A 13,878-nucleotide genomic window follows, 5' to 3' on the forward strand; every position below is an offset into this window, starting at 1 on the left:
GAATCATTATATTTATTTAAGATATCTTTTTTATAACTCTGCACTGGATAGTAAAACATTCATCCAATCTGACTATTTATTAAATTAAAATAATTTCACTTAATTTTCTACATTATTATAAAAGTTACTTCTATCACACTGTTACCGACCATGGCTTTTCATTATTTAGGACTGCTGGTTCAATCTGGAAAAAAATGAAAAATAAGATACAAAAAGTGAAAAAGTTGTGAAGCAAACATCTACCAATGGTAAATGCCACTTAATTAACCCATTGCGTACGGGTGTCATGACATACGTGACATAGGAGCTTTGGCCTGACGACGGGCGTCATGACGTACACGACGTTCGGGGATTTTGGATCACTGTGCTATTTTATTTTGCTATGAAAAAGGAATGAGTGATGATGGCTACTGCAGTCCTAATTACTATAATTACCGTAATATCGTGCAAGCTTAACGTCCAAAACCTAGATGGCACCACTTTTTCCTAGCACCAGCAGGTGAGAGAGCCTTGAATGGCACCCATCCACGGTCTCTAGTAAGCACTGTCTCTATAGAGCGATGGCACACACTAAGTTGATGAACCCTTGCTCAAAACTACCGCCGATGAAGGATGTGCAGGCAGAACGAGAAGAGGAAGGTGACTCAATCCATACCCAGTGTCTAAAATGTGCTCCTGTGCCAATATGGATGCCTTTCACTCTGGCACTCACAGTCACAAACACAGGTTTCATTCCTCTTCCCTACCTCTTCTTGTTATATTTATTGTAGGTGGTTATATGTTTCGTATTCGTTCATGACAGCACAAAAATACGAAAAAATAAAGTTGCCTTTTGTCCTCCCATAAAACAGCAATTCCTCTATCACATTGAGTATAAAGAAAATAATGAGCTAATATGGATAATATACTACAGTTTTAGTCAACTGCAGCACTGATAGAGTCTGTCATATGGCACATATAAGTCTCTAAACTCAATAAAACACACAAAAAAATAAAACACAAAAACCGCTCTAGTTTTACAATGAATGACTGAAAGAGAGTGGGATGCTTCAAATTATATTGCTTCAAGCGGTCTCTCTCTAAAATAAAACCTATCCTGGAGGCTGGGCAAGCAAATTTATCTCCGTCTGCAATGGGTTAAACAAGCATGAAAAAAAAAAAAAAAAAAAAAAAATGCAGTTGAAAAGATGCCCACAATCCAAGTTCATAATCACATATTTATAAGTAAATACACTAAATTCTACCTTTTGGGTGAGGGAGTCTTGACAGGCCATCCTTATTCTCTCAGCTGTGGCAGGGGAATCAAGGCGGAACACCGGGCTGAAGCCTTGGTCTGCTCGGGCTGAAGCCACTGCCTGTTTGATTGCATAGAAGACGGAGGTGGCCAAGAGCAGTGGGGGTTCGCCTGTAGCCTGTAGAAGAATATTGAAAAGAAAAATTTAGTTCAAATATGGGAATGAATTCACACTGATAATGATCTTTGAGGAATTTTCTTTTTGAAAGATGCTACTGCGTCAATAGGGTTTCCCTCTCAGCTGGTTGTTATAACAGCTTTCTTCATGTTTCTTCATGTTTGTGAAGATATATTCTTTCTGTAAATATCACAATTAGATTTTGATTTTAAAAAATACACTGATAAAAAAAAATGCTGAATGCACTTTTCTTTTAGTCATTTTCTTAAAGCCATCTTCTAAATTGTGGTTTCTGTTTTACACATTACATATGACTGATGGGTCTATCCTTCTCCTAACATGGATAATACTAAACTGATTAGAAATAAACACTATTTGTTGTATACATAACTCTGATATTTCCTCACCTTTGAGGAAAAGACTGCCCTTGGATTGGGCGCTCCACGCAGCAGTGACACATTAAACTCTCTTGGGATGTTTTGGAATCCTGTGAGAAGTGAATGGCTTTAATATTTAAGATATAACATTCATTCACGTAAAATTTGTTATCACAGACACATATTATTTTCAGACAAGCACCTAAAAATTATCTCAATGCCCTATACAAGGATTATAGGGCATTGACCTGACTACACTGTGGCAGTAACAGAGATTATGATTTTTTTTTTTTGGGGGGGGGGGGGTTGACCTGGTATCTTGTAGGTTCCTGGGCCACGGGTGAGCAGCACACCCTCAGGAGAGTACCGAAGTTCCTCTAAGGTATAGAGGCCAAGACCCTGCATGAAGGCGCCCTCCACCTGCCCGATGTCAACGGCTGGGTTGAGCGAGTCGCCGACGTCCATCACGATGTCTGTGCGGAGGACCTGCGAAGAAAAACTGATCTGTAAATGTTTTACGGATATATTTTCCATTTCATTCTTGATTGTGCGTGTTTGTTTGTTTGTATTTGTGTGTGTGATGTATGTATGCATGTGAATGCATATGTATATGTGTGTGTATGCATGTGTAAACATGTGTATGTATGTGTTTGTATGCATGTGTTTGTATGCATGTGTATGTATGTGTGTGTATATATGTGCATGTGGTTGCATGTGTATGTATGTATATGTGTATGCACGTATGTGCATGTGTATACATGTATGTGCATGTGTATGTGTATGCATGGGTACATGTGTGTGTGTGGGGTGTGTGAGTGCGTGCTTTCTTTTACACGCTTACCGAATGGTCTCCAGTGAGGCAGTCCACCTCCACCTCAGTCACAGCAGCGCCGAAGCAGAAGTAATTGAATGGTCGACCTTCATTCGTTTCCAAGTTGTAGCCAGAAATCCCAGGAGTCCTGCAAGGAAATACTTTCCCTTGGTGATGCACGAATCTACATGATTCATATCAAGATCACAAGAGAGTTATAATACACAAATCGCCATTAAGTCCAGCTACGGCGAGCAGTGACGAAAACCCAGCAACGAAATGGTAACATGACGAAAATTCAGAACATATACTTGTAGAATCCGGTGGCCGAGAGGGAGACGCGGTCAAAATATGCCGCCGTCACCCAGTCATCCCATTCGCCTTTTGGGTTGCTTGCTATGTAAGGCTCGAGGCGTTGCATGATGGTGGTGCATGCGTTCTGGGAAGAATTTTATACATAAAAAGTTAGTTTCAGAATTAATATACTAACTAATTACCTAATTGCATACATACTGACAGTATCATAGCGCAAGAGTAATTACAAGGATAAGCCAGATTTGCGGAGCAAATGCTTCACCGGGTTTATATGCCTGTGTCAGCATGTGCTGACTCGTGAGAAAATGTGTCAACGAGTCAGTAACCGCCAGGCGACAGTGGAAACTCACAAACTTGGACGGGGCTCGATCTACCGACCATGGGGATGCGAGGCCGGCGCGCTATCCATTGCACTACGAGACGACTACTAATTATAAAATCAGAAAATACATTGGCGCCGAACTCACAAGCACAGCCATGCCGTAGAGGTCGGAGGAGAGCGAGGCTGCTGTGGAGGTGGTGTTGGGTACCTTGTCTGTGCTTGTCTCGTCGATGTAGATTCTTGTGACTGGGATCTTCAATACTCTGGAGGCAACCTAATAGGGTAACGAAGGCTTGCGTATTAAATTTGTAATTGATTAAATAAATGTATATGCCATTTACTATATCTGTCTGATCTGCATCCAGTGATAACAATTTATTGGTAATTTGTAAATTGATTCTAAAATTTCCTGCTTTCGTTATAAACAAACAAACAAGTTATTTTGATTGCCCCCTAGTTCTACATAACAAACACATAATTAAACACATATGAATTAACTTACAATGGTCTTAAAAACAAGTTTTGCATATCGTTAGCCTTTTGATAAGCCTCTACTATTGCAATTGCAAAGAAGCTCCGCAACGCCGTTTAACAATGATAAAATAACAAAAGAATCCACAAACTTCCCTAAAAAATGTTCTACTCACTGATTACCTATCGACAATCCTCAACTATAATACTTCTAAGCACAATAAAAGCAACAAAACATTAGAAGTAACGAATAAGCTTGCCATAAAACAAGAATAAATGCAACAAAGCCACAACAGCAAACAAACAAAACACATGCAGGCCAGTGCCAGTACTTCCTTCACCGCCCGTGACCGCGTTTCCTTTCACCTTTTATCCACACATCCTTTTCTATTCTTCGCTAAAGGACTTGCCTGAATCATCTTGGTGTGGAGTCCCTGGCCCATCTCCGTGCCGCCGTGAGACAGGAGGACAGAGCCGTCAGTGTACACCATGACCAGAGCTCCGGCCTGGTTGAGGAATAACTCTATGAAGCCGAGGCCGAACTTGAGGGGCAAGGCAGCTATTCCCCGCTTCGTGTACTTGTTCGAGCTGGCGTTGGGGGAGATTGATGAGTCATGGTCAGTCACGTGGTGGTGGTGGTGATTGGAAGTGGTTGGTATTGTTATTGTTATTGTTGTTTTGGTGGTGATGATAGTGATGGTAGTGCTGATAATGAGGATGGTGTTCAATTGTATAAAAATATAAAAAATGTTAATGAGAACTATGCCAATAATAGTAATGATAAAAAATATATCAGTCATACTAATGGTGCTAATACGAATAAAGGCAAACCTACTCCATTCTTTAGCTAAAGCATATTCCAGAAGGCCAACAAGAAAGAAGACAAACACCTAATCACTCACCTGTTAAACTGCTGCACCATTTCTTTCCGCATATGGTAATCTGCTTGAGAAACCACTTCATCCCAACAGCGCCTGACCGTGCACCTCTCCAGGGCTTGCTTGTAGTGAGTCACATCCCCAGATACGTACATGTTTTTCAGTCGCACCTGAAGTTTTTGTGAAAGTATACAAATATATATACACGCATACGCAAATAAACGTGTGCACATTCTCATACACATAAACATATAGAGAAAGACTATGCCCAATGGACACACACCTAACAAACAAAACAACATCTCAAACAGATCACATGAAATACAAAATGTCCAAACTCCTTCCATACCTCATCAGGATCCATGTTAAGGAACTCTGCCACCCTGGACACCATGTACTCGGTGACGATAATAGCCTGCGGTGACCCAAATGCTCGGAAGGCTGTGTTAGGGCTCAGTCAGACGAGCGGGTTGGCCGCCGCGGGTGCAAGGCGGGTCAGCCGCCGCGGAACCGCTTTTGAAAGAGTTTATATTGATTCCTATGTAAAACGCTGGCTGATGTCACACGGGCGGTCTACCCGCCTGACCGCGGCGGGTGAGACGCATTTCCCCAGTTGAAACCGCCGCGGCCAACCCGCCTGGCTATGTCAGACGAGAGGTTTACCCGCCGCGGCCGCCAGTGCTGGCTGAACCACAGGAGAGGGAAGACGTGGCTGTGTTGTAAGCAACTATGTTCGATACTGAAAAGTTTATATGCGAAATAGAGCTGCGTCCTACCATTTGGGATGTTCTAAGCTCATTTTTTAACACAACCTTTCGCTGCAACGGCAAGTCTTGAACTGAAGCGGTAGCCGCCTTTACCATGTCACACAGGCGGGTCGGCCGCTAGTAAACCGCAGCGGTTTAGTAGCGGCCGGGTCGGCCCGTGTGACATGGAAAAGGCGGCCTGACCGCCAGCGGGCAAAAACCGCTCGTCTGACAGCGCCTTTAGAAGGGAGGTTGGTCTTGCAAGGATATCCTGTGATATGTCTGTTTTCGCATCTGTAAAAGGGAGAGAATGACGTTCTAAGTAAGTATTTGTGTTTCGTGTTTGTAATGCTGTTTGGATCTGGAGAGCCACTGTAACATTGGTATGTCCAAAAAATTTACATGGGGGGGGGGGGGGGGGGGAGTGGTTAGGGGGGGGGGGGGGGGGGGGGGCGGCACATGCTTTGACAGGGGGCATGTATAGAACAAAATTATATATATATATATATATATATATAAGATATCGATGACATATATGTAATTAAAAACAATAATTATATCCATCTACTGTTTGTTTAGTGAACTGCGCAGCTTGCAAGCACAGTGGCTATTTGTGTTTTGCAATTGCAATTTTAAGAAAACAAAAGGCAGCTAAAAGAGAGGAAGAAATTTCTACGGTTGGGGGTAGCTGTTCCCACTGTCTTTCCCCTTGTGGATCCACCACTGCATTGCAAAATATCATGAGTCATGGTGAAACATTATTTCACGTATAGACCTCCATTTTAATCTCTGACACATTCTTCTTTACAAGCAATAAACTCAAACTAGTGCTAGAGAGGCGCTAGTCAACACATACATACCTGTATACATTATCGTGGTTGAGCAAAGCATATCCCATGACTGCACCAGAAAGGTCAAGAGAACATCCTCCATTTGAATAAAGGTCTATCTTGATCGCTTTGAAAACTCCTTCCTTCGTGAATCCTATTTTCCAGCGACCCAAGAAGGGATGGCGACCTCCTGTCATCTGCATGTCCTCGTCTCGGTCCAGCGATATACGGACAGGTCGCTTCAGGCTATGTGTTAGTACCGGTAACATTACGTTAGTAAAGTATGTTGCATTTAGATTAACCATGTCTCAAAATGCAAATGATGATATGAATGCTAATATCATTATTATCATTTTTCCTATATTTACTACTCTATTACTATAAAGAAACGTGTTGGCTCGGTGCGCAAAACGCTCAAGTCATCCTAAAATGTCACTGTATAGTTGCATCATCACACTTAAACCTATTGCAAACACCTACGCAGCAGCAGCAACAGAGATCGGCACAGACAACATGATATTCCGCGTCTCCTTCCCCCCGAAGGCTCCTCCCAACCTCTTGACGCGGCAAGTCACCAGGTTCAAAGGCACTCCTAGGACAGCGGCCACATGTCTCTGAGTCCCTGCTGCATTTTGGGTGGCCGAGAACACCTCCATGCCTCCGTCCTCGCCCTTGGGGACGGCGAGATGAGCATGGGTCTCCAAGTAAAAGTGTTCTTGTCCTCCCACATGCATCTCACCCTCGAGGACGTGTTCGGATGACCTGAAGCCCGCCTCGACGTCCCCTTTCGTAATAGTGAGAGGCGTCCACCAAGACTGCTCCTTGATGGCATCCTTGGAGGCAGAAAGAAACACAAAGGGATAGCAGTAGACGTCAGAAGTGTCAGCCATACAAGTTAAAGGAAAATCATAGTTACAGTACGAGGCATTGAATAAAATTTGCATCAAATTACATTACACTTCAGTTTAATGTACACTTATAATAATTACTAACTGATTCCTTCATTTCAACATATCATAATACCTGGATGGTTATAATGCAAGGCTTAATGTCTTCATACTGAATCCTAACAACTCTTGCTGCTCGCTGTGCTGTGGCTCGATCCTTGGCAACCACAAGACCAATCAGCTGACCCACACACACCACTTTCTTCGAGGCAAATAACTCCTCATCCGCAGCTATTGGGCCTACTTTGTTCCTTTCCTCTGTAATTAAATCATATTTAAAAGTAGGTATATCCATATCATGCACAAATTTGCTCTCTCTCCAAAGGGTTATTTCATTATGCTTGTGTGAAAATATGAAAGGACCTCTACGTATCAAGAACCTCAGCTTTTCTAAAATTAGCAACCCAAGTAAATAATGACATAGTTATGCACGCGGTCAAACCTTCCTTCTGGAATAACGCTGACAAAACGAGCCCACAGATCGTGTACACGAAGTAGTGATCACATGATTGCGTCTGGTCAGCAAATCATATAAAGAACGACGTATTGAAATCGTTCTCTGCAGCTACAGGTCATACCATGTCACTTCCGTAGTCATGGGGAAGTCGGGGCACTCTGACGACATCATCTGTCTCTGATCATCCTAATCTAACGCCAACATCTAACGCCGCTTTCTCTCGGCCTCCATGCCTCATTTTCTTCTATAAGCTATACCGTATATATTGGTCTTACGTAGGGGCTCATTCTGATAAATGGCCAGTGTCGGTCAATTCTGTTCTGAAAACCTAAATTATTTTTTCCTGGGTGTTTTGATATGATATGATGTTTTTTTGACGTCCATTTCCTCGGGAAACGATTTTTTTAGATACCCGCTCTCTCATATTGGCATCTCAAAATTGCCAATTTCGGGAGGAAGATAGTGTATAAGAAAACGCTTAACATCTTGTTATGCGTATGAATCACTTTAACATCTGCCATCTAGCAGTTACCACCGACATTTAGAGAACCCCTGCCTGCTTACTTATATCCTGCCACAGTTTTCCACACCCCTAGAATCCACCTGTAACAACACATCTAAAAGGCCTCTCATTCTACCATGCGTCCACAAAGAACATTGGGTAAAATCAGTAAAAAGTGCATCAATTTTATTTTTGAAGGAAGAGAAATATTCTATATCTTGTTTACCTTTCTAAGCTGACTAGTATTAATGGCCAGCGTTCTCAGTTCTCAATTCTCAGTTTCAGTCCAATCATGCCTGACAAATACCTCGTCGATCTTCTCTGTTACCTCGAACCGTTCCCATGACATAACGTCTTCCTTCCCCAAAGACACTCACCAGGCAGGTCCTTCCAACAGAAGAACCCCTCGACGCCTTCGATGCCGAGAGCTTCCTTCTCGTCGATGCTGAGGATCTTGGCGTGAGCCCTGGTGGAGAGGACCGGCGCCGCTTGCAGTTCGTTCTCGAAACGGGGCATGTCGTCCACGTACACGGCTTCTCCCGTCGCGTGCTTGAAGGCCGAGGCGTGGGTTATGGGTCGGCCGATGGGGTCCAGGCTGTGTTGGCCGGGAGGAACCTGTCGGGAGAAAAGGTCGTGTTATTGCTTTGATTTTTTTTAAGTAAATAGATTTTTTTTTCTTCAGATATGGTTGTTCAATTTTGATGTATATTATTTGTAAGTTTACTGTGTTCCTTAAAGGTGATGATAGTGAAGATGGTGATAATGATGATGACGGTTGTGGTGGTGACACGTAGTGGTGTGATGATGGTGATGATGATGGTGATAACGAAGAATATGAAGATGATGGTGGTGATGATGGTGTTAACACGAAAAACGTGGTAATAATAACACAAATTGGAAACTAAAAGAAACTAAAACCCTGAAAGCTATCTGCAACACCCCCAAAAGCTCAGCAGAAGCACACTCGACCCGCACTCAAAAGCGAAAACCCCCAAACATATTTCTACATCTATTCTAAACCCTCCCTTTCGCCTAAACTAAAATCCAAAGCCTAGCCATTACACTCTGGAAGAGCTGCGTGCCCTGGGGCGGAATGTAGCGATGAACTTGCGTCGCCGTCTGCTCCGCCTTCGTCAGCGGGTGCACAAGGGACGGGAACTGTTCGCTCAGGCGCCCTCGAACGCTCAGGTAGAACTTGAAGAAAAGGCTGTGGGTATAAGGGGAGTCCGTCGGGCTAAATATGGGTAGTGGTGGTTTAGATATTTTTAAAATCTAATGGAAAAATGGGGGCCTGTGGATAGCATCAGTCTTCTATCGTCATAATGAGCTTTTGATTTGCAAATGTCACAAGGAGAACACAACAACTATATAAACAAAATCAACAATCATGAAGCGCAATATATATATATATATATATATATATATATATATATATATATATATATATATATATATATATATATATATATATATATATATATATATATATATATATATATATATATATATATATATATATATGTATACACACACATACACACACACACACACACACACACACACACACACACACACACACACACACACATATATATATATATATATATATATATATATATATATATATATATATATATATATATGTGTGTGTGTATGTATGTATATATATATGTATATATATATCATACATATATATATGTATATATATATATATATATATATATATACATATACACACACATATATATATATTTTTTTTCATATCCCTCATATGATTAACAGTACCTTTCCTGGTAAATGACCAAGAATAAGAACAGGATTTTCTATTAGAATTCTTTCTCTAACATCGAATAAATGGATACTCACTTGTGAAGAAAAAAAAATGATACTACAAAAATAAAAAATAAACATTTTAAAGTCTAAGAAGAACATTCATAAGCCTAAAGAACTTAATAACATTGTAACACTAAGAAGAACATTCTTAAGACTAAGCAAAACACACAAAACAGTCTGTCTCACTTTCCACGGGGTCAAACTCCAATACCTGATAGTCAGCGCGCGGCGGTACTCGACCATGCCCCCGGGAGCTGAGGCTGACAGAGGGAGGTCCTGTAGGAGGAGCGAGGTCCCGGCTTCCATGAGAGCGGAATCCCAACAACGTCCTTCCAGTTCCTATAAAGATTCAAAGCACCGTAGTGTAGTACAGGGTTCTTCGAAGTACGGGTTTCGAGCTAATGGTCAGTGGGTAACAGTGTTTCATAAAATAAAGTAAGATACAATGGATTAAGGAAGAAACTAAGAAGATATAAATAAGAACTATAGGTATTAGTAGATAAAGTAGGCAGCCGATTTTTTTTTTCTTTTTTTTTTTAACTAACTGGGTCGCGTTGAAAAATATTTGAAGAACAGGGGTGTAGCGTATGAACTACACAGACAAAGCAGACATTTGCACTTACTTTCTTCCAAAGACATGATGTAATATCGCTTTTTAGAGAACATCACCCCATCAAAAATATCCTTGTCATTAAAAAAAAATAATGCATCTTGGTAGTGTCAATTACTATGTACTGCATAATGCTTATTTACAAATTAATTAAAACCCTTCTGGATTCTGGATTTTGACTCCACATTGACATAAGCCTTCGTTCATAAAGAACTTCTATAACCTCATCATATTTTCATTACGAGTTGTATGTTACTGAAATTTGCAACGGACTAATAGAGCTGCCTGACCTTTTTCCACGCAAAATCGTAATAATATGGTCATAAAATAGGAAAACAAGCATTTGTGATTTTAGGGCAATGAATATTATACATACATACATACATACATACATACATACATATATATATATATATATATATATATATATATATATATATATATATATATATTGAGAGGACTCATTCACTGACAATTCAAGCTACTTGCCTATTATACGCGTATAACAACGAAAGACATCAATCTCTCAAAGAATGAAGAGTCATTGACATGACACGCAAAGAGGATTCCTTGGTTACATGTACTGTAGCTTCGGTACGTGAAGACACATCGCCTTAAAGTATTAACAAGTAGAACTACGTGAACTACATTATCATATGCAATGCTTACACATCCAAAGGATTAATTTTCAATAAATCACGCTTCTTTGTTAACAGCGGCCACGTGCACCGTCAGCCTTTACACACAACACAAACATTTTGCTTGTTCTTTCAGGTCTCCTTTGGGTATATTCATTTTTCATAAATTGTCTTTACTCTCGTTTTCAAGCATTTACAAAATCACCTTCGTGACTGACAGCGGCGAGAGAATCAAACCACACACACACACACACACACACACACACACACACACACACACACACACACACACACACACACACACACACACACACACACACACACACACACACACACACACACACACACACACACACACACACACACACACACACACACACACACACACACACACACACACACACACACACACACACACACACACACACACACACACACACACACACACACACACACACACACACACACACACACACACACACACACACACACACATATAATTATATGTATATACCCAAAATTTCCTTTTATAAATATTCTTATATCCTATTTTGTAATCCAGTGGGAGCAATCGAATTGGAATAAAGGCACCTCCGTGTTGGAAAGCCCCAACACGTGGTGGGCATTCATAGAATACCTTTGACCTTTTATCTATTTTCATGTCTTCTTGTACACTCCCTTTTCCCTTTTTGTTCTTTTTTTATAGAGATTGGGTGTGGTAGGTGTATTAGGAAGACCTTTTGCCTACTTACTGATTTTCAATTGTTCATTTAGCACATTCTCCTGTTTTCCTTACTTTTGATATGAATATCACTTAAATTATAATTTTTTATTTATTTATCATTATTATGTTTTTGTTAGTACAATTCACACTCTCGTTCCAGTGCATTTTTTACCTTCATGGTTGAGAGTGCCATGACGGTGGTGGGTGCCATGCCTCCGAAGGCCAGGCGGAGGCGCTCGACGGCGATGGAGTCCGGCCGGAACGCGACTCGCATCCCCGCGTTCACGATGGCGATGTCGTCGTCGCGCCGCCGGGCCTGCTTGTACCCCACGAAGTACTCGTTCTGGGGGAGGGAGGGAGGAAGAGAGGGGAGGGAGGAAGAGAGGGTAGGGAGGGAGGGAGGAAGAGAGGGTAGGGAGGGAGGGAGGAAGAGAGGGTAGGGAGGGAGGGAGGAAGAGAGGGGAGTAAGGGAGGGAGGGAGGGAGGGAGGGAGGGAGGGAGGGAGGGAGAGGGAGGGAGGGAGGGAGGGAGGGAGGGAAGGAGGGAGGGAGGGAGGGAGGGAAGGAGGGAGGGAGGATGGGAGAGTGGGAGAGTGGGAGAGTGGGAGAGTGGGAGAGTGGGAGAGTGGGAGAGAGGGAGGGAGGGAGGATGGGAGAGTGGGAGAGATTGATGGAGGGAAAGAGTTTATTGTTTGGAATATTTTGTAAAAAGTTCATTGTGCTTGACTGAGTTCGTCATCGGCGAAAATTATCAACATGAATGAAACTAAAACTAACGGAATCTGATCAAATTGAACATATCTTCCCACATTCTTGAATAATAATGACAAGAAAGTAATTTCAGTTTACTGATTTATTAGGGAGGATTTTACAGAAATGATCTTCATGGTTATGCTTTCATATTTGCATCAGCTCTAATTTAGCATTTTGAAGAACAGTAAAACATAGTTTTTCTTTTTTTTAAATCGTGGATAAACAGGAGAAGGTTTGTGAGATATCTAAAAACACTCTCTCCATTACGAAAGTCTTGCTGTATATCTATCTGTATATCTATCTATCTATCTATAAAACACAACGGAAAGTAAATTCTCAAAATTCCGATTGACAATCTTGTACGAATCATCCATACCAAATAGCGTCAGTGGTATGAATCACCTAAATTGAATAGCTTCACAGCAAATTCTAACCCGTTACGAGACATACGACCTTACCTGTTGAGTGTAAGGGATATGTATCGTCACCAGAACTTCCTCGGGACGAATTAGGTTCTGTCTGTAACCCGTGAAAAAGTTTTGGTCCATCACCACTTCCCGCTCGCCCTTCTCTGGAATTATTAGGTTGTTTTTGTTTAATTCCATGAAAGACTTGTATTTGTATTACAAGTGATGTGGAGGAAGATACTCATCTTTCATTAAAGTTATTTTGCTTAATGTGTTTTTTGTTTTTTTTTACTTTCAGAACTGCTGAATTAATCAAAGACTAATCTCTAAAATGACATGAAATTAACGTATAATAGACGAAAATAAAGCACCAAAATATGACTCTTGGCATATCGTATAATTTATACTAGGACATTTTAAAACTAAAACACACTCTTGCTCGTAACCGTCAGTCTGGCTTCCGCGGCCGCCAAGAGGGGGTTGAGGTCGCTGATTGGTGATGACGTCATGATATTCCCGCCTAAAGTCTAGAGGGAGAAAGATGGACTTTGGTTTAATCATGGATGCAAGATTATAATAACTTCGGAGTGTTTAGTTGTTTTTGAAAAGCAAGATAGTGTGAATGTTGTTTTTTATGACGTCACTCACCGCAACATTCCTGATCTGTTTCCCGCCAAACCAACGAAGCATTTCCAAGATGGCGGCGAAGACTCGGGTGCGATATTCTGGCAATTTATATATTTATTTCTTTTTTAGCAAAAAAAAGAAAGATTAATACATTAAATACATCTTAAATGCAACCAAAATTAAAAGTACTAAACCACGAACATCATATCCCATAAAACA

The 13,878-nt window shown here is 41.2% G+C and overlaps 1 protein-coding gene across 1 annotated transcript in view; it reads right to left on the reverse strand.

The window, feature by feature from the left end:
- Positions 1 to 13,878, reverse strand: part of LOC122258314 (xanthine dehydrogenase/oxidase) — a 21,410-nt gene continuing 7,532 nt past the window's right edge. The window contains exons 9-29 of the mRNA XM_086553866.1: positions 13,681 to 13,757; positions 13,466 to 13,559; positions 13,084 to 13,196; positions 12,046 to 12,216; positions 10,113 to 10,240; positions 9,131 to 9,275; positions 8,446 to 8,683; positions 7,186 to 7,367; positions 6,643 to 6,995; positions 6,193 to 6,408; positions 5,573 to 5,626; positions 4,936 to 5,032; positions 4,611 to 4,756; positions 4,119 to 4,296; positions 3,383 to 3,511; positions 2,912 to 3,039; positions 2,631 to 2,748; positions 2,101 to 2,275; positions 1,820 to 1,899; positions 1,245 to 1,412; positions 1 to 184 (exon numbers count right to left, since the gene is read on the reverse strand). Coding sequence (XP_086409992.1) covers positions 134 to 184; positions 1,245 to 1,412; positions 1,820 to 1,899; positions 2,101 to 2,275; positions 2,631 to 2,748; positions 2,912 to 3,039; positions 3,383 to 3,511; positions 4,119 to 4,296; positions 4,611 to 4,756; positions 4,936 to 5,032; positions 5,573 to 5,626; positions 6,193 to 6,408; positions 6,643 to 6,995; positions 7,186 to 7,367; positions 8,446 to 8,683; positions 9,131 to 9,275; positions 10,113 to 10,240; positions 12,046 to 12,216; positions 13,084 to 13,196; positions 13,466 to 13,559; positions 13,681 to 13,757 — 3,041 coding nt within the window. The 3' untranslated portion in view covers positions 1 to 133. The remainder of the gene's footprint in view (positions 185 to 1,244; positions 1,413 to 1,819; positions 1,900 to 2,100; positions 2,276 to 2,630; positions 2,749 to 2,911; positions 3,040 to 3,382; positions 3,512 to 4,118; positions 4,297 to 4,610; positions 4,757 to 4,935; positions 5,033 to 5,572; positions 5,627 to 6,192; positions 6,409 to 6,642; positions 6,996 to 7,185; positions 7,368 to 8,445; positions 8,684 to 9,130; positions 9,276 to 10,112; positions 10,241 to 12,045; positions 12,217 to 13,083; positions 13,197 to 13,465; positions 13,560 to 13,680; positions 13,758 to 13,878) is intronic.

Source organism: Penaeus japonicus, unplaced genomic scaffold (assembly GCF_977035675.1).
Source record: "Penaeus japonicus unplaced genomic scaffold, GWHDUDI00000001_assembly GWHDUDI00000029, whole genome shotgun sequence".
Classification (NCBI taxonomy): domain Eukaryota; kingdom Metazoa; phylum Arthropoda; class Malacostraca; order Decapoda; family Penaeidae; genus Penaeus; species Penaeus japonicus.